General features: G+C 41.1%; 2 protein-coding genes across 2 annotated transcripts in view; one reads left to right on the forward strand and one right to left on the reverse strand.

Moving 5' to 3' along the window:
- Positions 1-8,636: 8,636 nt before the first annotated feature.
- The window catches only part of Cmss1 (cms1 ribosomal small subunit homolog), a 294,908-nt gene continuing 277,235 nt past the window's right edge, over positions 8,637-26,309 (forward strand). The window contains exon 1 of the mRNA XM_057764101.1: positions 8,637-8,812. Coding sequence (XP_057620084.1) covers positions 8,752-8,812 — 61 coding nt within the window. The 5' untranslated portion in view covers positions 8,637-8,751. The remainder of the gene's footprint in view (positions 8,813-26,309) is intronic.
- Positions 16,066-26,309, reverse strand: part of Filip1l (filamin A interacting protein 1 like) — a 237,594-nt gene continuing 227,350 nt past the window's right edge. The window contains exon 6 of the mRNA XM_057764100.1: positions 16,066-16,274. Coding sequence (XP_057620083.1) covers positions 16,098-16,274 — 177 coding nt within the window. The 3' untranslated portion in view covers positions 16,066-16,097. The remainder of the gene's footprint in view (positions 16,275-26,309) is intronic.

Here is a 26,309-nt window from a genome sequence, read left to right on the forward strand (position 1 = left end):
ATGTCTTTAATCTCAGCAGAGGCAGAGATAGGTGGGTCTTTGTGAGTTCAAGGCCAGCCTACACTACTCATTGAGTTTCAGAATAGTCAGAGCTATGTAGAGAGACCCTGCCACAAAAAACACAAACACACAAACAGAATCTTCATTTAACTTAATCAAGATAAGCCACCACAAGCATGTCAAGAGGCCCATCTGCCAGATTATTCTGGGGCTCATCATGTTGGCAACTATCTTAGTTAGGGTTTCTTTTGCTGTAAAGAAACACCATGACCATGGCAACTTTTATAAAGGAAAACATTTAGTTGGGGTGTCAGCTTACAGTTTCAGAGGTTTAGCCCATTATCATCATGCTGGGGAGCATAGCAGCGTGCAGGCAAACATGGTGCTGGAGAAGGAACTGCTACATGTTCATATGCAGGCAACAGGAAGTAGACTGACTGTCACACTGAGGGAAGCTTGAGCAAAAGAGACCTCAAAGCCCACCTCCAAATGACACATTTCCTCCAACAAGACGGTACATACTCCAACAAGGTCACACTTCCTAATAGTGCCACTCCTTTTGGGGGTCATTTTCTTTCAAACAACCACAGCAACTAAGATTAACAGTTACAGAGGGCTTAAATAACAAGGAAAATGTTTTCTCCTTCTTGTAAGAGGAGTATTATTTGGATTGGTTTCTCTCAAGGATTTTCTTTTCGGCTTGCAGATAGTCATCATTTCCTAGTACCTTCAAATAGTCTTATTAAGGACACTAGTCATCCTGAGTCATGGTATACCCTTGTGATTTTATTTTAATCTAATGGTCAATTTTAAAGACTCTATTTCCAAAAACAATCATACTCTGCAGAATTAGGAATTAGGGTGCATCATGCATTTTGGATGACAGTCTAGACCAGGGGTTCTCAACCTTCCTAACTATGTGACCCTTTAATACAGTTCTTTATATTGTGGTGACCCCCAACCATAAAGTTATTTTCATTGCTTCTTCATAGCTGTAATAGTGTTATGGATCATAAATGTAAACATCTGATATGCAGGCTGGCCATTAGTGACCCTTGTGAAATGGTCATTTGACCTGCAAAGGGGTCATGATCCACAGGTCGAGAACCAGTGAACTGAGCATAGCATCAGGGGATGCCTCTACTTCAGATGTATCTTAGGTGGGAAGAGGATAGGTAGAGGCGTGAGTCTGGGAGAGATCTACTGGCCTCTTCTGACAAAAAGGTAGAGGAAAGACTGACTTAAAATTATTAGTACCATTTATAAATAAATATAAATCATGAAAATGCTTTAAAATTTGATCTTTTTATCGAAGATCCAGTAAAGGTATGTATCATTACAATCAATTGGGAATTACAATGAATTTAAACACACAAAGCAAGTAGAATCAAACCAGTCATATTTGCCACATTTGGAAGTTTTCCTTTAAATGGCTTGTGACACTTAAAATGCAAATACTCATGTTCACTCCATATCATGAAGAATTAAGTTACCTTATCAAGCAGCCTTTTTCTTTTAGCAGAGTTGAAAGGAATTCATGATATTCTCTTTAATTTTTAAAATTAATATATATGTCAAAATACAAAACAGATTTTATTCTCAAGCAAGATATTTTATTTCAAAAGACTATTAATACATTATTCATTATCATTATTATTATTATAAAAAGCATTATTAATTCCTAGGACACTCGCAGTAAAATTTAAATTAAGATCAGCGCATCATCCCATTTTACTGAGCCATTCAGAAGCTCTTCTGATACTCAAAGAGAAGTATCTTATCAAAATTTTCCCTTGAGGCTTTTAGAACTTTTCCAGAGATTCTGTTTTTCTTTGATATCTTACTTAATGTAAAAATAGATTTTTATTAGAATCAAAAGTGTTCCCAATTAAAGTTTGTGAATCCCATAGGGTTGTATATTTCATGTGCTTTGTTAAAAGCAAGACCTAAAAATTGATTTTGTATTGGGCATTGCTACATTGGTCGTCATCTGACAAGTGAGTGGCTGGCTGGAGTCTTCACATGGGGTAAAAGAAATAAAGAGAGTGAATGAAACTCATACCAGTCTTAGCTTTTGGGCTAGTAATCACATTGCCCCTTTCCCCCAAAACACTGACGGTTCATCTTCTCTGACAAAAAAGAGACTAACTCAGAATTAGGAGGACTCTGGGGTCGGCCGGTTGGAGAACAAATCTCAGGTCTTCTGTTTACTATGCCTTGACCCAATAACAACCTTTCTAAACTTCAGATTTTCTATGGCTAATTAGTGGGATGTGGTAGAGACAATGAATATCCTTACCTGGGCATCCTCTGAAGAGCAGAAACTGCTTTAAGGGTCTTTAGGTATTAACTCAGCCAATCAGGGATCCTCCTGGAGAAACTCCGCTTTATGATCTGGTTTGTGCAGCCAAGGCTCTGCTATTGTCCTGTCTATCTGTCTGCTCAAAGTATATCCAGCCCCAGGCTACAGTCCATACCTAGTCAGTTTCTCTCCAGCTTCTTACAGCACTCAATGTACAGGATAGAACTCCCTGGCAACTCTCGCCAGCCCAGTCCAGCCTAAGCAGTGAAGAACAGGTGGTATGGTTGGCAGCCACTCCTGGATACTTTTACATGAAGAATTTTGTAGATCTCACTTACTTTTTTTTTTAATTCTTTTCTATGCATCTCCCATCTTTATTTTCCAATATTCTTCTATTGGGCAATTAGACATACACCAGTCATCTTGGAAGCCATTCAGTATGAACCCCTTCCTCGTGATCAGCGTGAACCCCCACCTCCCATTTATCATAAGAAATAGAGACAGTATTAAGGCTTTGTTGAGGCCCATTGAGGGAAAGCAACTTCCTCCTAATCAAAAGAATAAACTCTGAGTTCTATTTTGTTTCTTGTCCTTGGGGTAGGCATAACACCCTGATCTGTGCCTAAGATGTGAACTTTGCAGCTATTGCTCCTCACTTAAAAAGTTAATCCACATGGGTATTCCCTTTCGTGTGCACCCACATGGGCACCTGGAAGGCCCAGGCTGACCAATTCAACTGCCCACTGGGCCCAGATATAGCCCTTGGAATTGGTCCATCACAATATCTACTCCATCTATGAACTGCTGGAGTGTGTGGAAGGGCCAGTCCTGCAGAATCAGATCCCGGAGTATGTCATCAGCATTTAAATGAAAACCTGAAGAATGACTAGGACCGAATATGGTGGCAGCCGCTGGCACCTGTCATAGTACAGCAGAATAGCTAGCTCCAAGGAGCCTGGGAAATCCATGAAGGTTCTGAGGGGGAGACAAGGAGACAGTGGCGGAGGAGTCTGCTTGGCCAAACATCTCCCTCTGGTGGCCAGAAAGGAGCATAGCAGTTAAACAAACAGGCTATGGGCAATTTCATTTTGTTTTTTGCCTCCACACACTATCTCTTAAACACTTTTTGAGAGTCAAGATTTCAGAGGACATAGGTTGCTTGCCTCTGCTCCATGACTAGAATTTCAGACTGAGGTCAATCAATACCTAGTACACAGAATCATCTGGAGTTATCTGTATCTTTATATGTCTTGTAGATACTGACTGTAAGAACCTAAGATGAACAGTGGAACAAACTACCTCCACGTTCTTTCCATGTGGTTCTCTCTGCGGGCTTCTGTGGTTTTGTCACAGAATGACACCTTGGATCCATGGACTATCCTGTGCTGGTTTGAATGCAAATGCCCCCATAGATTCATAGGGGGGTGGCATTTTTGGAGGTGTAACTTTGTCAGAGTAGGTACGGCCTTGTTGGAAGAAGTGTGGCACAGGGGGGTGGTCGTTGAGATTTCAGAAGCTCGAGGCAGGCCCAGCAGCTCACTCGTTTCCTGCTGCCTCAGGATCCAGATATAGAACTCTAAGCTTCTTCTTTAGCACTATGTGTGCTTGCATGCCGCCATGCTCCCTGCCAAGATGATGGTAGACTAAACCTCTGAACTGTAAGCCAGCCCCAATTAAATACTTTCTTTTATAAGAGATGCAGGGGTCATGGTGTCTCTTCACAGCAACGAAACCCTACCCAAGGCACATTCCAAGGGAACAAGATGGAAATGCTTAGAATTTCAGAGTTCTAGCCTCAGACCTCAAGGATCACTTCCAATGTGTTCTATTGGTTGAAGTGATAATGTTCCATCCTGGTTCAAGGAAAGGGAACATAGGCAGCACTAGCTGATGGAAGGCATGTCAAGTAAGGCATGCCACGTGGTACGGAGAGTTTCTGGTTCAGAGAGAGGCTCTGTCTTGAGCAACTGGATGGAAAGGAAAGAGGAAGATATCAGATGTTCTAGTCTGCCATCCACATGTGCACACATGGGAGCACACCTGCACATTCATGTGAATGTACTGCACACACACACACAAAAACACACACACAGACACATCACCTACAACACAACACCCCCCCACACACATACAGAGATTTATAGAGTGTCTACTGGACAGAAGATAGTGCTAGAGAAAAGAGTGACAGCAATATTCTAGGGCTAGTAATGGTAGGGGTCATTCCACCCCTAAATGTGAAAGGACTGAGGCAGTAAATGTTTACCAGTGCTCAATCATGAGGACAGAGGCACTGAACTGGAGTCACAGCTGTCATGAAAGGGACGTGTGGGACACAACACTCAAGATGCTTCTCCCTCTGCTTCATGTTGGTGCTGAGCTGAGAGTAAAAGCCTCAATTTAGTCCTGTTGGTATTAAACTGATAAGAATAGATGTTACACTTGAAATTAGCCAAAGGCCAAGGAAAGGCATAGTCAGTGGTCATCTTTCTCTCGCCTCTTACCAGCGTATCGGATTTGCAAAACCCAAATCTGAGGCTAGGTCCAGAGGATATTTATAGCATCCTTTTAGAGCATAAAGGTAGAGAACAACAAACTAAAACATCAAATCCAGCAATGTGTTTTGCTCTTCAGACTGATTAAAACGCACAGTGCCCAGAGAGTACATAGGACATGCTGTTAGTTTCTTACTACTTCTATTGTCTCCATGGTGCAAACACTTCAGAACTACACTACCAAGGTCCAGGACTTTGCTGAAGTTTATTAATTGTGTTTACACAGTCTAGGAGCCCATGCTCTAAATAAGCCCCTGTCATTGTACTTATGATCTGTGTCCTAGCTCAGGTTAATATTGCTTGTTGGGAGCACAAAGGTCTGTAGCATGATTAATAAAAACCCAGAGACAGATATTAGGGTTCAACCAAAAAAGCAAAACAGCTAGCTACTGGTTCTTGCCTTTACCTAAGTCCAAAACTGCAATCCTGCCTCCAGGAATCTCAGAATGAGACTGTGTCTGAGAACTATCTCCTCCCATCTTATATTCCCCTCTAGGGCTGAGATTAAAGGCGTACACCACTACCTAGTTTCTATGGCAAACTAGTGTGGCTACTGGGATTAAAGGTGTGTCTCACGACTGCCTGGTCTGTAAGGCTACCTGTGGGGCTGTTTTACTCTCTGATCTTCAGGCAAGCTTTATTTATTAAAATACAGATGAAATATTACTACAAAGGTACTTGGACCCACAGATATCCGGGGAAATAAGGAATGTTAACCATGTAGGGATGCCTCCTCAATGGGAGAGATAAAATAAATACCCCCATTCCACTGAGAAAGCTGAGTGGGTACTGTTAACGATCTGGTTGGTGCCCTTTCTGCTATCTGTGAGGCAGACCTCATTCGCCTTTGGCTATAGAGGTGCACCTCATTTGAATTCCCCAGGAAGATTATCCCAGACTCTCTCTCCCTAGACAGTATCTTTAGCTCCCAGAGTTAATAGAACCTGTCCTTAGGGAAGATGTCACACATATTTTATGTACTGCTGACTTCTATGCTCTATTGGTCAGAGACCACATTGGATCCTAGATCTTTTAGCTATAGAATCCACCCACACTCATGGTCACAAGAACATTGTAAAGGAGTTTCTAAGTGCTCACACTTTAAACTTTGTTGTGGACTTGAAACTGGAATGATTGCTGCCTGGACATTTCCCCCAAATTGTACTGCTTAAATATGCCCACAATGAACTGCCTACCATTAGACTCCCTGAAGGCTGATCCAGATTAACAAAGTCAATCTGAAGTGAGTTTTCATTCTCATCTCTTCCCGGGTGGGGGGTGGGGCTGTTTCCCTGCCTGAACATCTGCAGGGTCCCCCTAATTGCTGGGATGAACTACCATGACAAAGCAACTTGAGGAGAGGGTTTATTTAGTTTATGCTTCCATGGGATTGTCCACCATTAAAGGAAGACAGGAGAGGAATTCAAAGAGGGCAGGAACCTGGAAGCAGAAGCCATGGAGAGGTGCTGCTTATTGACTTAGTACTCATTGCTTGCTCAACCAGCTTTCTTACAGAACCCAGGACAGGGATGGCATCACCCACAATGAGTTGGGCCCTCTCCCATCAATCACCAATTAAGAAAATGCTCTAAAGGCTTGTCTACAGCCCAATCTTATAGAGCACTTTTCTCAATCAAGGTTTCCTCCTATCAGATATCTATAGCTTGTGTCAAGCACAGCACACCATCCTCAAACAGTACCAACCCTTTATTCTTTCACATCATGGCATTCATAGGAAATCTTGACATTTGTACATCAGTAAAATGAAGACCGAGGAAAGGCTATTTCAACCTGTGATAACTGGACAAGAGGCCCTGCAAGTTCCAGAGACTAAGGGAATCACTGTCTTACTCCTGCCACACGGGAAGCTCGGCTCAAATCTGTTATCTGTTCTGAACATCAACACAGCTTCCCCCAAACAAACATTCTATCATGTTCTTCAACTGTAATAGTAATGTTCAGATTTCTTTGTACAGCACTGAAGATGTAGGCTCAGAACTGGGGAGTTCTCAGGGGCTGTCTAGTTTATTCTCTTTGTGTTATGAACTCAAGTCCAGTAAGGTTAGATGGCTTATCCAGAACACTCCATTTATCCACCAAGGAACTGAGGTTTTTGGTTTTTTTTTTTTTTTTTATCATACCCACATTGGCCTACTGACATACAAGCTAAAGCTGTAATAGTTTAATGGTGGAAGGTAACCTTGGTGGTAGGAAGGAGCCAAGGGGCACTACAAAGCCACACCATGTAATAGGGCTCACCTGGCAGGTTTATTGGGGGGAGGGGTGCAGAGGCAGCGTTTGAGCTATAGTGGGAGGACTAGAAAGAGGGGAACTGGGCGAGCAGGGCTTTTTATAAGAATATAGTGAATGTGCATTGGGAGAGTGCTCTACTCAGTGGCGACAGTGGGCACCATGTTACATCTTGACTGCTGCTGTTGCTTTGTTTTTTTTTTTTTTTTTTTTTTTTTTTTTTGCTTTTTCGAGGCAGGGTTTCTCTGTGGCTTTGGAGCCTGTCCTGGTACTAGCTCTTGTAGACCAGGTTGGTCTCGAACTCACAGAGATCCGCGCCTGCCTCTGCCTCCCAAGTACTGGGATTAAAGGCGTGCGCCACCACCGCCCGGCTTGACTGCTGCTGTTGAAGCGTCCTGCTAGGTCCCCGAGGACAGGCCGGTGTAAACGCCAGAATGTCAACAAAAGTTTAATTGTCTCCTTTTCTGTGAAGGCTGCAAGTTCAAACCACTGGGAAGTGAATGTCTCATACCTAAACCCTAACAATATTTATTCAAATGCTATACAGAAAGAGGGGAACCAGGCAAAGCCCCAGCACTTGTTTCCGCATTAGCTTCCCTGTGTTGCTGAGGTGATCAAGTACTGGGTCCGGGGGTTTTAGGACAGGCTAACTTATAAACCCAGATATCACTTTACCGATAACAAAACAGTTAAAAGGAAGATACAAAGTAGATTGATTACTCAATAGTCTGTAATCTTTTTCTATATAGGGAGAGACAGTAAATACATGGAGAATGGATGTGTAGATAGTCTGCGTGCTCTCCCTCTCCGTCTCCGTCTCTTCTCTACACAGCCCCGGCAGTCTTACAATTTACTACGTAGATCAGTCTGAACTCAAGAGACCAGCGGGCCTCTGACTCCAGTGCGCTGGAATTACCACGCCCAGTTCCAAATTCTGATCTTGTTCCAAGAGCGACAGTAGTCACAGGGACACATAGACCTTGAAGGAGCATATCAAAACCTGATTTTAAATACAGAAGCAGTATAATGTTTTGGGGCTCTAGGGCATTCGCGCCCTTCCTGATCAATTACCTTTCCTTTTCTTAAGTTGTAGAAAAAAGGCAGCGTCCAGATGTACTTTCATCGCTAGAAACTCTCAGGTTTCTCTTTCAGGGCAAACTGTACAAGCGCAGGAGCGACAGAACACTGACAACCTAATGAAAACACACCCACGTGCTCGGGTCTTCTCCCGCGGCGAGAGTTCTTTGAAATTTAGCAGAGAAAAAAATTCCTTAGCATCAGTTCTTACACTTTCGGCACAGTCTTTTCCGCCATAATTCAAAACAAAACCCTTAAATATATTTTCAAAAACTATCAAAACAGATGATAAACTTCTGGCTCTGTGTCTTGGCTAGTTTCTACCATTTGGGGAATTTACTCTGTGATTCTAGATCGATCTTGAGCACGCGAACCTGTGTGGAAACGGCGGCACCCCGGGCTTCCGCAGCTGGAGGGCGTGGTGCATGTGACGTCATCACCACTGGGCGCTGGCGACGGCGTTCTGTGGCTCTCCGCGTGCGGTGTCGCTGTCGCCGGCTCTGAGGCAGAGCGGATCGCAGCAGCCGGCCTGTTTCACCTGGTTGTCAGCTCGCGTCGGGTCCCGCGGAGATGGCAGACGACCTGGGAGACTTGTGGTGGGAGAACCAGCCGGCCGCCGCCAGCAGCCCAGGTACCCGCTCGCTCGCCCGCCCGCCTCCCACGTTGCTCCGCGCCAGGTCCTCGCCTCAGCCCCCTGCCCGCGCGTGGCAGTAGCCGTGGTCCGCCCGGAGGAGGGGCGCGGAGCTGAGGGAGCACCAGGCACCGCTGGGACGGGAGGGAGAGCCTGTCCCACATGAAACGAGAGTGACTCGCTCGTTGTCTGCCAATGTGAAGGGGTCCCTTCCCAAGCTCTCACTTTCATTTACTTGTCTTTTTCCTTGAAACTATGTTTTTTGTACAAAGAGGCAGTGTGGCGTAGTGGTCATCAGTAATTCCTGAACTAGGTTCAGGCAGTGGAATTCAAATCAGATACTCCGCTTTCACTGACAACACATTCCCTCTTTCCTCATCTGTAGAAAGAGTAATGCTAATGTCTTTTCAAAAATTGTTACGAAGATGATTTAAAGCTGTACAGCTCGGTACAATGCTTGCTGCATAGTATATGCCCACAATATTAATATAATGTGTTCTTTATAACATGTAGTTTGAGGCAACAGGGGGCTTAAGTAAAGGTCATCTTTTTGAACTCTGCTGTTTTACAAATAAGGAATGTGACCTAAAGATATTCATTAGCAAATTCACTTAGCTAGTTGGTGTCAGAAACAAAACTATTTTCCAAAGCATTTAATTAACACGGTTCTAACAGTTTTTCTTACCCTTCTGGAAGTAGTAGGCATTTTATTTAAAAGTCAAGTCGTATTAAATAACAAGGCCCCAGAGTGGCTTTGAATATTTCAAGTCCTATAAGGTTTGACATGCAGTGATTCCTGTTTTGGTTGCTGTCTCAGGTCACCCTCCAAGGTTACAAGGTCTGCCTCTCTGTATTTTGAGGATAACATCAAAGTTAGATATCCATTTACTTTGACCTCAGAACCATCACATGATAGACACTGGTGAGGTTGACAAGTTGAGGAGATTTCTCAGGGTGAAACTGAAAGTTTCTGTGGTTTAAGAGAAAAAGCCAAGTCAGTCCAGTGGAGTATGGGAGTCTGGATCCCAGATTTGAGACTGTAGAATAGCAGGCACCAAACTACAGTGAGAAGCTAACTGTAAAGTCAAGTTGAATAAAAATAGCTTGTTCTTAGGAATGCACAGCACTGTCCCTACACTGTTTGAAGAGTGTTTTTTCTGTGATTCAGCAGCAGCACATTTTGAGTCTTTTGTGCCCCCTCTCACCATGTATGCCACAAGAAAATGAAAATGAAATATCAGGAGTCAGTGGGCAGTAATGCCGCTTTTCATTTGTACCCTGGCAGTGCTGAAGCATGCATATGGTGGTTCTGTTGAACTTGCCTATATTGGGTTTCATGGTTTAAGTTGATGGGACTCTTTGTTGAGTGAGGTAGCTCTTGTTCATATTCAGATGATCTGAAATCAGTCCATGCACTTATATTTTTTGTGGTAATTATTCTTATGATCAAAGGTAAGAATCTCTAAGTAAACAATTCGTTATTGATTTTTAAAGGTACATAATTTGTATGCATTTTGCATATTGTTATCAAACTGTGTCTGTTGACTCTGTCTGATTTCATTCAGACTGTTTTGCCTGTATACCTTGAGAAACATCTTTTTGTCAGTAATTGAGATATAATCCCCATAGGGGATTTATGCTCAAATCTCAAACAGCTCGATGGTTTCGGAAGAATTTATTTAATATGAATGCCAAGCGTAAGTGATGTAAATCGGCCTTGTCTCCACACTTCCATATTTCAGTTCCCACAACCCATCAGTTTCACAAAAGCTTTTGTGATGTGTTTGTTTCCTTAATGGTCCTACATCTCCAGGTCCTGTTGTGTCTCCCTCCAGAAGTTACCCCAAATCTTTCTTTGCATTTTCCCCATTGACGTATATACTGTTGTTCTAATTTGTATTAACCCACTGTGGTAAGTTCAAAATAGAGAGACTCCAGCACCGTTATTTGTCCCTCAGCTACCAGAGAAGTCAGATCAGAAAACTGGTTAAAGCCCCAAAAGTGTTCTCAGCACACAGTAAATCTTATTGCCATGCCTAGTTTTCCACTGTTGACAGTGGCTCAGCAACACTGGCCATCCCTTTATTGCCCAACAGACTCCATTCCTTTTGTCTCAGGCCCTTGAGGTGTCTGTACCACGCTGCCCTCCAATTTTAGTGACTAGCTCTTAACATAGGAAGTCAGTTCAGACGTCACCTCGCTGAGAAGCAGCTCCTAGTTAGCCTAGATCAGCGCTGTGGGTGCTCTTCTGATTGGCAGGTCCTTTAGCACTGTCTGCTGTTTGTCTTGTTAAATCACTGTCTCCTGGCACTGGAAGCCAGTGAGCCCAACTTGGCTTTCCCCCATCCTTTATAGCCATATCTTGCCTAAAGACCTTATGCCTTTGAAGATGCTCGATTACATAGAAGACTTGCCAAAAATCCTGTGCCTTACAATAGTGTCTTAACTATCCTTCATTAAATTTGTTTTACTATTTTTTAAGCCAGGATTTTACTATGTAGCCCAGATTGCTGGCCTGAAATTTCCCCGCCTTGGCCTCTTGAGTGCTAGGGTTAGAAGTACTCATTTCCAACCCGGGTGGTGGTGGCGCATGCCTTTAATCCCGGCACTCGGGAGTCAGAGACGGTGGATCTCTGTGAGTTCAAGGCCAGCCTGGTCTACCAGAGCTAGTTCCAGGACAGGCTCCAAAACCACAGAGAAACCCTGTCTCGAAAAAACAAAAAAACAAGCAAACAAACAAAAAAGAAGTACTCACTTCCGTGCTCACCTGGATTTAGTGTTATAAATTGCTGCGGAAAGGGGACAATAACAATAGACTCCTGCTTTGTAGATGAGACTGTAATTTATGCAGAGGACAGTCTCCCTAACCTAGAGTGAACAGAGTGATTCTTGGTTAGTGGTTGAGCATTGTAAGTATTCTTCAAACTATGTTGCTTTATTGATGAAAAATTTCTTCTTGAATGATTTGGTGGGGGAACACAGGATCTCTGAATAGCTAAGGTTGTTTGTCTTTTTTTGTTTGTTTGTTTTTTTGTTTTTCAAGACAGGGTTTCTCTGTAGCTTTGGTGCCTGTCCCGGAACTAGCTCTTGTAGACCAGGCTGGCCTCGAACTCCCAGAGATCCGCCTGCCTCTGCCTCCAGAGTGCTGGGATTAAAGGCGTGCACCTCCTGGCTGGTCTTCTTATTTACCTTTTTTTCTTCCCAAAATTAGACTTTTACAGAATAATTCAATGTGTAGGTATTGTACATATTGTGAAACATTGTCTGAGCTATGCAATCAGGTTTGGGGTGTTTCGTGTAGATGTTGGCATCACTCATAGAGAACCAACTTCAGAGCACGATGTTTTCAAGATTATTTATTGATGTCAGCTCTACAAATAACATGATAGAATGAATGTTTGAGGGCACAATTCAGGATGCATTTTTATTTTTTATTTTATTTTATTTTATTTTTTTTGGTTTTTCGAGACAGGGTTTCTCTGTGGTTTTGGAGCCTGTCCCGGAACTAGCTCTTGTAGACCAGGCTGGTCTCGAACTCACAGAGATCCGCCTGCCTCTGCCTCCCGAGTGCTGGGATTAAAGGCGTGCACCGCCCGGCTGGTTGTTTGTCTTCTTATTTACCTTTTTTTCTTCCCCAAATTAGACTTTTACAGTATAATTCAATGTGTAGGTATTGTACATATTGTGAAACATTGTCTGAGCTATGCAATCAGGTTTGGGATGTTTCGTGTAGATGTTGGCATCACTCATAGAGAACCAACTCAGAGCACGATGTTTTCAAGATTATTTATTGATGTCAGCTCTACAAATAACATGATAGAATGAATGTTTGAGGGCACAATTCAGGATGTATTTTTAAACACAAGAGGAAGTAAAGAAAAAGAGGCTACATTTTCAGTCATGTTCTGTCCTTGAAAAGTCCTATATGGGCAGTCAAACAGCCTAAGAGACTTTATAGAATCCGCACAGTTCTCACAAACACTAAACTGAATGATTCTTGACAACAGCTTATGAAAGTTTGAAAGTACAGATGTACAAATCTTTCTCCAAATCATACATGCATATATTTCCTGATACAATTTTGCTAGGTATCCATGAGTTTCATAAAAAATACCCTTCATAAATGTAGAAGGCCTTTCATTTCCTCTTTTGTGTTTAACAATGATGCATAACATTATTCAGTACTACAAATCCTTAGAGGTTTTGTATTGGTTTTGACTTTGTTTTGAGAAAGGTTCTCACTATCCAGCCCAGGTTGGCCTTGAATTAGAAATCCTACTTCTTTGAACGAGCCTTTGTTGCTCTAGCTTGTCCATTGCTGGTATTATAGTGTGTGCCACTCTGCCCTGCCTTGACCTGTTCTCGAGCTAATGATCTGCCATTGAATACTCAGATGGTATGCAGTTTTCTAAACGTATCATGAACATCTTGAAATATAGTTTTCTCATTTTCACCAGCTTTCATAGAATGCTAGATTGAATTCTTGAATTGCAAATGTTACTTTGAGAAATTAGGTTATGGTAGAGTGGTTAAGTGTTCTGTTCCTGGGTTTCTTGCTAAGGTAGTTCGGACTAGCCCTGTGGTTAGCTAACTTCTTTTTTGTATGTATTTGTTTACGTGGTAGGAATCTACTACAAATGCTAAGTTTTTACAGATCCAATCATCATTTCTAAACTACTCAGCCTTGATATTTTAGTGTAAAAGTAGACAATAAATATGAAAACAAATGAGTGTAACTGTGTTCTAATAAAACTTCATAAGCAATGAAATTTGAGTATTATGTAATTTTCTTGTCATAAAATAGTCTTGTTTTGATTTCTTTCGGCATTTATAATTATCACAGTTTTTCTTAGCCTGCCTGTCAAATGCGGTGAGATAATAGAATTTTAACCTACACAGCTTGAATATGTTGCTTCTATCCTAGGGTATTATATATTCTCTGGAAGGAATTTAAAATATATCCCAGACAAAACTGGGTTTTGTTAGTTACCCTAGGATCCAGTCCACAGTTCTGTTAGATACTAGACCAGTTACATTCTGATTAAAAGTGCTCATGATTTCAAAGAGTGAGACCAGTAACCCGAGATCACCAAGAAGAGTAAACAAAGGACAAGTAGGACTTTTGGCATAGAGCTGGCATTTTTTTTTTTTTAGGAGTTTCGTTATTTTATTCACTTGGATTTTTATCTGTTTTTTAAATTTAATCACACTCTAACATTATAGGACACTCTCTTTGTGGAATTTCACAGGTTCTGACGATCTCCCATATGTACATGGTATACTTTGTCTGTCTTCACCCTGTCACCTCTCAGTCCCTTTCACTGCCGTTAAACACATTCTTCCCAGGGAGCCCCCACTTCCGTGTAGGATAGATAGCTTCTCTTCATCCCCCCCCTTCATAACGGGCACATTTCTCTTACAGGGTTATGCTGGGGTGACGGGATTCTTATTTCACTTGCTTTATATGTCAAACAATACGTTGTAGAAATTCAAGTTATACTCAGGTCTTAGTTGCTTTGCATATTATGCCTTAGATAGTGCTTGGAGTAAGCCTGTGTTGTGATTGGTAATTCTTTGATTAAAATGGAACATTTTGTGATACTTCTGTCTTAATGAGAGTACTTGATTACCATTTCAAGGTGGATTACTGCTGATGATCATAGAAATGTCCATAATTATTTTAGACTTTTTTTCTTTTTGCTACTTTGAACAGTATCTTGCATTATTTTTTTCCTCACTCATGAATTTATGTCATCTAGACATAAAGCATACTTGAGAAAGTCCCAGCAGGGGGAGAAAACAAGGTTAAAACCTTCAATATACAAACAACATTTTATGTTTCTTTTTGAGATATAACTTTCCTGGACACTTTGTTTTTCTGAGACTGTTGATAGTATATATTATTTTTCCTGTTGAAATTTTCAATTTTATTTTATTCTTATATGTGTGGGTGTTTTGCCTTCATGTATGTTTGCTCACCGTATGTTCAGTGTCCATGAAGGCCAGAAAGTTGTGTCGGAATTCCCTGTAACTGGAATTGTGGATAGTTGTGAGCTGCTCTGTGGATGCTGGGAATCCTCTGGAAGAGCAACCAGTGCTCGTAATTGGTTGCTTCCTATTTTTCGTGTGTGTGTGTGTGTGTGTGTGTGTTGCTGGGAGTTGAACCTGTGGCCTTGTACATGCTAGACAAGTGTTCTCTCTACCAGAGCTGTAGCCTCAGCATTTTTTTTTTTTTTGGAGACACTATAACAGCTCAGGCTGGCCTCACACTCATGATCCTTTCTCTTCTGCCTCCTGATTCTGCTCCAGAGCGGTAGGAGTATGAGATGGTACCTAGGCATAACTATTTTCCCATCCCTATCATACTTCACTGCTGTCTCTTAAGCCTAGTTTCTCACCTGTGTCTTGTTTCAATGGCCTTTCTCTAGCTCATTCCTCATCTTGAATTTACTTAAGATGTATTAAACGCCTGCCTTTTCTCAGGCATGCTGCTGTGTACACTTTGTGTGTCTTGCTTTTGGCGTCAGAATTTCCTGGTCTTCATTCATAGGCTCTTTTCTATTCACTTACGGCTTTCCTTTAACTTGGACTTCTCTTTCTGTCTTCTAACTCATTCATCCTCCCCACAGTCTACCACTTGCTTGATGCTGTACACCATTTCTCTTGAGCTTGCATAGCTCAGTGCTGCCCAACTCCCTCCTCTTCCTCCTCCTATTTCTTCCTCTCTTCCCCCCATCCCTCTCTTCATTAATGGCCCCTGGGTGTATGCATTGAAATAGATTGGCCATATGAGTATGGGGAATGGCAGTTCCTTTGCTTCTGCTTTGGGGCTCATTGTAGAAAGCTAGCTGAAGTGTAGTCCTCAGGAGGATTTCTTCCAGGCCCATGCCTCCAGTGTTCCCTGATGGGTCATAGAAATCAGTGGCACCCCCAAGCCTTGAGGCTTTGTGAAGGCATGAAATCTGTTTAGTTAAAAATGCCTCATCTTAGAAATGTCATTGTGCCAGTGTCCACACTGAATTAGAATTACTCCTTTCTCTTGATTCAGTGACACAGTCTTGAATGAGATTTTTTTTTTTTAAAAAAGAAAAATACCAATTGGAAATTGGTCATGCACTGCTTCTTTGAGCATGCCCTTTAGCAGGTCCAACAACCTGTGAGCCGTAGGTCAGTTGGCTTCTTCACCGTTTCCTGGAGAGATGGCCATTCCTCTCTGGCCTTCAGTGATTGTAGCTTCCCAGATGCTTCTGGAGATGAATCTTCCTAGACAGTACATAGGTATGACTTACCTTTTCCCTTCTATGTGGAGGAATGTGTTAGCAGTGACAGTTCTTATGATGTGTAATTTCTCACAGCCATTTTGGTGACTAGGCTTAGCCATAGGTCCCAGGGCTATTTTGCAGGAGAGTCTATTGGGTTTAGGGATCCTTGTTGGAATTCTCTGCTTGCATACTCCTTTGATCTTGAATCAAACAACAGCAGCAACAACAAAGATAAAAGGTGGTTATTATATGATTTATATGATTGGAAGAAAATTGTCATTTTTCAAGGCATGTAGTTAGTTTGCAGGTTTGACTCTGAAAGCACAAGGTTCTGGGAATCTAGTTTGATGGGAAATTATTTTAGGAAAATGTTTCTGCAAACTCCTTTTGTATATGTGCTTTAATGATAATGGTGAACACAGAGGAAGACCAGTTCTTGTTGATCAGTGTTGGGGGAAATAAACAAGAGAAGTGTCCAAAACTATTGTCAGAGAACTATGAGATCTCCAGAGGACATTTCATGTTCACTGCATCTGAGATCTTCAGGAGGAAAGCAGCATTTGACTGGGCCCTCAAGGAACTGCTGTAGGCTATGAGATGAGGGAATGCTGTTGTTAATGTTCTTTCTTGATTCAAGAAAACATCCAACCCAATTTAGATGTGGAGTGCTTCAAATTAGGTTGCATATGAGAGGCGGGATGGGAATGTAGACTGCTGCCACACAGAGAAAATGCCTCGTTCATCATAGCGACATGTGTGGAAGACAGTGGCTTGAGCTGGGAGATGGCGCACATCGCTGAGTAGAGTTGTCTACTGTAGGTTAGCAGAGTTAAATAGATTGCTAAGAACTATTATATTTTAACTTTTTAAAGGGAAAAAATGCTTCCTTAAAGAATGAGAATATTTAAGAGTACTTGCTGGCACTCAGGAGGCAGAGGCTGGTGGATCTCTGTGAGTTCAAGGCCAGCCTGTGTATCAAGTACTATGTGACTTAGTCATTTTTTCGGCGACCTTTTCTAGGAAAAACTAAAATAAAGGTAAAGGTTTTAGCATTAATTAGAATGAAAAAAGTGTATATAGACAACTTTTTTTTTTCTTTTGGTTTTCTGAAACAGAGTTTCTCTGTGTAACAGTCTTGGCTGGCCTGGAACTAGCTCTTGTAGACCAGACTGGCCTCGAACTCACTGAGATCAGCCTGCCTTTGACTCCCAAGTGCTGGGATTAAAGGCAAGCAGCACCACTGCCCAACTAGAAAACAATTCTTAATAATATGAGGGTATGGTATAAATTAATGTATGATTATATAAAAACACTGTGCTGTCATTGCATAGTGATGCTTTTGAAGTTACAGGGAAATGCTTCCACAGAAATGTTAAGAAACTGAATTTAAAAATTAAAACATGCATATTAAATACTTATATATGATATAAGAGAAAGAACTGCAGAGTGACTGTCCCTAAGGATCAGAAGTATTTTGAATGTCTGAACTTTGGGGGCTTATTTACATATCCACAATGAGATCCACATCTAAACACAGAAGCCATTATGTTTCAGTTGTACATTACACTGTACATAGAATGACTGTAGCTTTATACACTATTTTTACTGTAAGTGTTTTAACCACTACATGTCATGTGAGGTCAGATGCTTACGACACTGTAGTGACACTAGAAAGTTAGGTTTATAGCATGTTCAATTCCAAGTTAGGGGTACCCAGCCTGTAGATGAATATGAGTCCATGATATTAGTGGTCTGCTGAGGTTAGTGGTATTGTGTTTTTGTTAGCCTCAACATTTTCTACAAGATCATACAATTAAAAGATGCTACAGTAAACTGTCAAGAGATGAAAAATGGGAATTCTCAGTGATGAGGGCATTTCTGTGAATGTCATCTACATCATTGAACCACAAGCAACAAAAGCTACAGTTGAAACCCGTTCCACCCTTTCCAGAAGAGGTTTCTGTGATGCCCTTAACTTTTTCAAGAATTACAGGAGTTTTCCAATTTAGTGTTGAAAGTTCTTGATGTGGGCCTATTTAAACCATTGTGTGGGTGTGTGGGAAGCCACACTTTTAATAAATTCTCAAGGGTGATTGGCTCTGATGCACGTGGTCAGCCTACCACACTTAGAGAACCTCTGCTGAGGCTGAGGCTCTTTTAGATGGAAACCTTTCCTTCACTGTGAATTCTCACCTGCAAGGTAGGGAAAATTTGGCACTATGAAGTTCTAGCGCGGCTTGACAGTGGTTCACTTGGTAGGATGTTTGTGGTTGAAGTACCTGGCATACCCACATGCTATATCAGAGCTGAAGATGCTTGTCTGGGAGTTGGGTCAGGGCAGGTGTGTTTTATGAACACCACAGGCCTCTGTCCCCCACCTGACAGCCAGCGCAGTAGTGGTGGAGCTTATACGCAACACTGCTAAGGTAACGCAACACTGCTAAGGTAACGTGAAGAAAATTGCCTGAGGTGGTGAGAACTCACAGGCTCCAACGTTCACAAGTTGGGCTTTAGTTTCACCACACACGTTTTACCTTTAGGTGGCAGCAAAGACTAGTTATTTTTTAGGACAGCCTCGGCTGCCATTCCCCCAATTGTGTTGGGCAGAGCATAAGGGAATGATGCTGGTTTTTCTTTCTTTCTTTCTTTCTTTCTTTCTTTCTTTCTTTCTTTCTTTCTTTCTTTCTTTCTTTCTTTCTTTCTTTCTTTCTTTCTTTCTCCCCCCTCCTTCCATCCCTCCTTCCCTTCCTTCCTTCCTTTCTTTTTTTCTAGTATGAAATTCATACTTGGACTCGTTTGTGTAAATGAAGTACGGAGCTATAAAATGTGTCATCTCTTGGATCATTTTTATAGAATGTTATGTTAAAAAGCTCCAAGAAAGTTTCTTTCCAAATTTGGAGTGCATATTGCAAGAGAGACTCTTGCTTTGTGGCTCTTTTAAGACCACACAGTAACTGTTCTACTCAAAAGCTCCTGGGTTCCATCAGAAAGCACATGTCTGGGAGGGGATTAAGCAAGTTGGAAAGTTCATTCATAGGAGAAAAATGGTTTTGTTTTCATTTTTTAAATTTATTTTATCTTTAGTTCAACCTGAAGGGTGCTGTTATTTGGAACAGATAACAAGTGTGAAGAAGAATGATGGGTTCACTGAACAAAAGCCCTATCTAGAAAACAATAGGAAAAAAAAGTGTATTTGTGAGGTAAATTCATTAAGTTCTCAGAGTTTTACCTTGTTTTGTCCATTGGTTTCTAAAAAGAAACTCAGCATTCTCTAGGACTCTGCTTGCCACAGGTCACTTAAATGGCAATGAGAATCTCCATGACCAAAAGAAGTGCAGGTGCTTGTGATGTTTTCCGTTTTGATCAGTCTAAGCCTCTAGCCACTTTCCTTATGAATCATGTGTTATTTTCTATCATCACAAAAAACAAGCCTCAGAAGACACAGCAGAGCATTGGACGTTGAGGGAGCTAGCACATTCTGCATAGACAGCTGCAATCGGGATGTTTCTTTTTCTCACAAGGAAATTAGTGTTTACATGCTTTGGACATTTTGGTGATGTATTGGCATCATATTGTTTGAGAAGGCAGTGTTCCTTCAGTAGCAGGCTTGGTTCCAGAACTGCAAAATGCCCTTAATCATGCCCTTTGCTCTAGATACTGAGGAGACTTCTAAAGACTTCAGCTCTGACTTGTCCTTGAGAAGTGGGAGGTGAATTCAGAGCTTCCTGATTCCTTTGCGACCCAGCTGTGGTTTGCTTGGTCAAGGTTATGTTTTTCAAGGTGACAGTTTTTTGTTGTTGTTTTAAGTTTCTTTTCATTTAATTGTGTTTAATACCTTAATGGGAGTGCAGTGCAGAAGAGATCCTGATAGATGCAGTGATGAAAGAGGAAATGACTACTTTCATTTCTTTTGTCTTTTATATTGTTTGGCAAATCACCACTAATTTGTGGGTGGGTGGGGGGAACAGTGGAAATAACAGATAATAAATCTGGCAGATAGCCCAAATTTTCATATGTTGCTTTGGTTTCTTATCTCTTGATTTTTTTCAGAACTTTTCCATTATTTAATGAAACATTACTCCTTACAGCTTTAGTTTTATATGGCAAGAGGCCCTTCATAGGGAGACATTATAGCCTCATTTTCTCATTCCCACTGGCCTCCCGTGAAAGGACACCTGGTTCTAGCTTACAGCCTATCCCAGCACTATGCTGTTTTGGAGATTGTCCACTTTATGAGCGAGGATTCAAGTGTACCTTTGTTCTCTAATGTAATGCCTAGTCCCTCACGATTTCTTTTTGTTGTAATTACATGTAGGTACAAGGGTTATTCCAAGAATAAATGATGAAACATAGTTTTCAAACCATTCCTAACCCAAATGCTCACATTTTGTGTCAAATATAACATTGCATTTAGAAATGATGGTTAAAAAAAAAATACACTAACCTAATTAGCTGTCTTCATTGTTTATCCTGTTAGTCATTTACTTTCTTTTTTTGTCTCTGCTTTATTCTTTCTTTATTTCTTTTAAATTTTATTTTATTTTTATTTTTTGTTTGAGACAGAATTTCACTGTTGTAGCCTGGATTGGCCTGGAAATGTAGATGGGGATGTTTTCAAATTCACAGAGATCCCCCTACCTCTGTCTCCCAAATTCTGGGATTAAGGTATTCCATCACTAACTTCTTTTTTTGGGGGGGGGGGTTTGTTGAGACTAGAGGAATTCTAGACCTGCGGAATTCTAGGTGATTCTGAACAAACTGGGCAATAACTGTGTGTTATGGAAACATGGATGTGTTTGAGAAAGCGAAAGCTGTTTCTTGCATTTGAGGTTATATTATAGGAGAGGTACCCTATGACAGGGCAAAAATAAATGCTATGCCGAAGCTACAGTGTTTTAGAAGAGTTCCTGGAAATCCACAGGCAGATTGGAAGATAGCGGGCGGTATATCAAAGCCTAGAAAGAGAATGTGAGGAGCAGAGGAAGAAGGGCAGTCCAGTCCTGGAAACAGGTGCAGGCCAAGAAGGCCAGACTGTCTGAAGGAAGAGAGGTAGCACCATTATCCTGAGAGTGAAGAGTGTGGTGAGTATCAGAGGAGAGGAAGTGCACAAGGAGGCCAGCCCTGGTAGGAGGTTGGAGCAGCCATTTTCTGGGCATTGATGTAAGTGTTGTTATTTGATGCAAGGCCAGGCAATTGCAGTGACCTGAAATCTGGGGTGAAAATTAATTTAGAAAGATGAGGATTATATATAGTCCAAATATGCTAAAGTACCACCTGTGCTGAGGTCTGGATTAAGGGGTGGGTAGCACGTATAGGAAATATGGTAGGCAGAGAAGGAAATAGTGGAGAATAGCAAACTGGATAGGGAGCCCTGGGGAAGAGAGGTTTCCAGGTCGTCAGCCTGGATGATGAGGAAGAAGCAGGACAAAAACCCTTAAGGGGGCAATGTAAGTGCTGTGTCTGTGTCTGTGTATCTGTGTGTGTGTAACTGTTTAGTAGCATTGAAATTTTGGAGATGTTAATAGAGAACCCTGGTAGAGAAAAAAAATCATCATTCATTGTCTAGGCAGAATACTACTTCTGCATCCCTTTCATAGAAATTATGAATTCTTAGAAATGAATTTTTAAGAGGCCTTTCTTATGTCTGATCTGAATCTTTCTACAAGGCTACAGAACTTTATTGATAATGAACTAGTACTGAAAAGACCTCCTCTGAAAAAAAAGCATTTCTTCCCATTACATGATTGGCCTGCAGATAAGGAAATCCTGCCCTCTTTGCCGGTGACCTTTCTGACCACCTTAGCCATTGTGTCTGGACAAGCAGACAGATTACATAAACTTGCACTCTGGAGAGATTTGCCACTTCTTGGCACTAAAGTGTGCAGTAAGGACAGGATATCCCCCTCTGCAGATTTCCTTCCTCATTGGCAGTCTGAGAAGATTTGGAATGTGGCCATAGTTGATGGGTTTCACCAAAAAAAAGAATAAAAAAAAGAAAGATACAAAAACAAATCCCACTAATAATCATTCATTGTTTTTCCTACTGTTTTCATTGCTTTCTTTGAAGCTAAAATCAGAAATCACAGAAGCAGTCAAAATTTTTCAAATTCTCTGTAATGGATCTTATTATTATTATAATCAGAGAAGAATATATATGAAATATGGGCTGCTTATGAATGTTACTCTGAGAAATGTCCTCAGCGTGATTGCGTATGACTTTCTCCCTTACTCCCTAAAGGAGAAGCCTGTTGTGGCTCTGTTAACAGTTTTTAATTAACTTCTCTTCGGATTAAAGCCCACTAGTGTATTTGGTTTTAGATGATACAAGCAATTGCTACAATATATTTGGGTAAAACGTCATCAAAAGTCAAAACAGAAAAATAAGTAGCTTGTTCTTTTCTCCACTTTCCCTTTTTTAAAAAGAGAGGAAACAAGCCCACCAATAGGAAGGAATTCTTGAGGAATATTTTGAGTTGTTTAGAGCGTGGTTGTATTGAATTTTTTTGTTTGTTTGTTTTGTTTTTCAAGATAGGGTTTCTCTGTAGCTTTGGAGCCTGTCCTGGAACTAGCTCTTGTAGACCAGGCTGGTCTACAGAACTCACAGAACTCACAGAAATCCACCTGCCTCTGCCTCCCGAGTGCTGGGATTAAAGGTGTGCGCCATCGCCGCCCGGGTGGTTGTATTGAAAGGGGCTTTATATGCTTTTAATTGTTATGAGGGGAGACATGGGAGGGCAATTTGAAGACTTTGATTTGAAGTAGCAGTTTTGATATGGATACCTTCTTTGCTTATATTTATTATAACCCTAAATTAGAAACAGAATTTAACATTGATCAAATTGAATCCTAACATTTCCCCTGACTGGAAAAGTGGACAGTTTTTTTTTTTTCTTATGGGAGCATCAGTTTTTCCTTAAGATTATATTGCTTAAAAAGTAATTTCCTAATTTATGGCATACAAACTAGGAAAAATTTCTAGGCTTTTGAAAAGCAGGGTCCTTATTTAGTGTAGATTATGTTAATGATTCTTGTCTTTATGAACTAAACTGTGAACCCTGATGGACATTCCCAAAGGAAGTAATTATCTGGACTATTGAGACAGTCATTATCTTCTAGATTTCAGTGTTCTTGGTTGTAATGCTTCTCTCGGACCATAGTCACTCACTTCTGATGCTTTTTTGCTTGTCCCCATTGAAGATTATATAATTTAGTTCTGTAATAATTATATTAGCTATATAATTCTATCACATAATAAGTTGATGATTATATTAATTCTCCACACACATTGATGGCCCATCCAAAGCCCATTCTTCATGCTTGGTGCTTGTGTGTTTTGCTTGCAGAATCATGTGTTAGAGAAGAGTGGACTCTGTCTGCAGCCCTGGTGTGCTCTGAGAACTATCTCTTGATGATGAGAACGTGAGAGGTTATTTGGGTCTTTCCTTGCTTCATAGAAAATGTAGTCCTTCCCACACCTGTCATTTGTGTGGGTCTTGACCTTTTCACATTTAGTATCTATTGACCTAACAGTAGCTATAGAATTCAGAAAGTGTTGGAGGGAAAACTAAGTCACTATTGGCTGTAGTGATCGTGGATGTTTATGAGAAGTGAGCTTTGGGCTAGATCTCTCTGGGTAGGTTCTGTTTCACTTGCTCAGAAATGTGACTGTTTAATCCATATAGAACAGTGGCGGGTGAGCCCTTCCTGTGTTTAAGGGTGCTCTGAGCTTGTTGGTTGAATGGCATATATCTGAGGCTGAACAGAGAGGTAGGTAATGTTAGGCAACTTGTCTTATCACCGTAGGTAGTAGACTACAGTTTATATTGCTTCACCCTGCATTGAAGTAGTTTCTCGTGTTGCCATGAAAAGAGAATAGAACAATGAGAGAGGTCTGCTTTGTCACATACTAATAGAAAACCTCAAAAGTCTGTTTTAATTTATCTCTAAAATTGACAGAATATCCCTCCTTTTAAGAGGTATTATAAAATGAAATTTTTTATGAAGGACTCATTTTCTCTTACCCACTCTCATCCCCCTCCCCATTACATGGCTCTAATAACCAGAAGCCCTCTAAGACCACTTCCTGTCTCTGTGTTCAAAGTCCTTTATAATCTGACTGGCCTGTTCCCTTACTTAACCTTACCCCAGCCCCAGCCATCTCGGCTTGCACACTTTCTCCTCTCCTGCCTGCTCCATATCTCTGCCATGTGGGCATCTCCTAGAACCATTCTTCTGTCTTCGTATCCTAGGCCATCTCACTGTCTAGTCCCTGTTCTTACCTCACCTGTTCCTCAGATCTAGTCCTGAAGTCCTAGCCTTCTACAATCTGTAGTCTTAATGTTTATACAGCTCCTTCTTTGGAGCTGTTGCTACTGCAGAACTACCTTATAGAGTTCTTTCATCTCTCTGATGTAATGGTTTTCAGCAAGGGGGCAGAACATCTTGGAAACACTTCTTGTTTCTTCTGGAGAGATGCTATGTGGCATCTAATGAATAAAAGCCAGAGGGACCTAAACATCCTATGATGGTAAAGAACACCCCCTGCCATTGTCCTCAACAGAGAATTATCAGACCCATCCTGTCATTAATACTGAGGCTGTATAATCCTTCATTTGGTGGGGTTAGAGCTTATATGATGAATAGACTCTTAGAGAGGGAACACAAATGGTAAGAAGTCATCTACTAGTTTTGGTATTTGCCAATGAAAGTCTGTTTTCTGAAGGAAAATAAAGTTGTCAGGTAGAGCCACTCGTGATTTTAGAGTCAATCTCTTTTTTTTCACAGAAGTTAAATGACTTGTCCAAGACCCTTACAACTAATTGAAAAAGGCATGAGACAGAATTTGACCTTAGTCCCGTGCAGTCCTTCATCTCCAGTTTATTGGTAGCAGTGTATCATTTTCTATTGTAAATGTTTGTGACATTCAGTGCTTGTACATTTCCTCAGTAAGTTGTCAAAGGATGAGTCTGATCCTTATAATACCCAGTGTTGACTGGGAGGCGCACAGTATGTTCCTTTATCGTGATCAGTGGATCGGTCACTTGTGTTCAAGTGGTGCTTTGAGAAAAAGGTACACTGCTAAGACATTGAATGTTACTGAATCATTTGAGTAATCTTTCTGTTAGTAAACCCACGTGCACCTATCCAGAGAATACAGAAGAATTTGTGAGTCTTTAACGTCTAAGCTTAAACATGACTGACCTATATGAAAAATAAGACAAGCTGGGTTTGATACCATATGCCCGTAACCACAGTACTTAAGAGTGAAAGCAAGAAGATCAGCTCAAGGTCATCTTCGGCTATTAATACAGAGTGTCAGTTTTAGGTTAGACCTGAAACCCTTTCTTAAACAAACAGCCTGCATCACTATGCCTAGCTTATCTCGGATGACTCCTCAAAGGATAATCATACAGAATCACGTGGCTAAGAAATCTTCCTTCCTTCACCTTCCAGTTTGACTAATAGTTTTAACAGAAGTGTTAAAATGAGGCTGTAGTTAAGGGGATTTCCCTGAGATGGCTGACAAATGCCAGGGTTAGTCAAGAGTGCATCTCACGACAGTTTCTTAAGTGTAAAGCCCATTGTTCTGAGGAAATGCTGACAGACTTGTTAATGCTGCCACATGAACAGTGTTAATTCATTATCAAATTATTAAAATACTCAGAGGTGTTAGCCCCTAATCTCAGTGGATTCTAAGGATTCATTAGGTGCCTTTCGGGATGCTTGCTTCTGATATACTGAATCATACAGAAGTACTTTAGTTCTCAGGGTCCCTCAGTGAGAAAGGAAAGGGCTTGGTGCTTAAATAAAAATCAATTTAACAGGATTTCAGTTTTGTGAACTTTATTAGCAAGGCACTAGTCTTTCTTGTGTTTGCTTCACTGGGTCCTAAGGTAAATATAGGGCTTTGTTTTGGTTCTTCAGAGTGCACTCTTAAGTGTGTATTCTGGGCCCAAGAAATGCTATAGAGATACATTGGGGATCTGGGATTTGAGAAAGAGACAGAGCTTGTTGGTGTCAGACCCTTCTGCCCAAGTTCACTTAAAGATTTGCTAGTTATGAAACTGGAAACATTTCTACCTAATAAAATAGTTGCTTTTATTGAGCTTTCCTTTCGAATAAAAAGAAAACCTGGAGAATAAACCCTGCTTTCTCTTTTAGCCTCTAGAGGGCAAAAAAGTCTTGCCTCCTGGAACAGGTGTAAAATAAGAGTGGAGGGAATACTTGCCAGTAGC

The sequence above is a fragment of the Chionomys nivalis genome, chromosome 3 (genome assembly GCF_950005125.1).
Source record: "Chionomys nivalis chromosome 3, mChiNiv1.1, whole genome shotgun sequence".
In the NCBI taxonomy this organism is placed as follows: Eukaryota; Metazoa; Chordata; class Mammalia; order Rodentia; family Cricetidae; genus Chionomys; species Chionomys nivalis.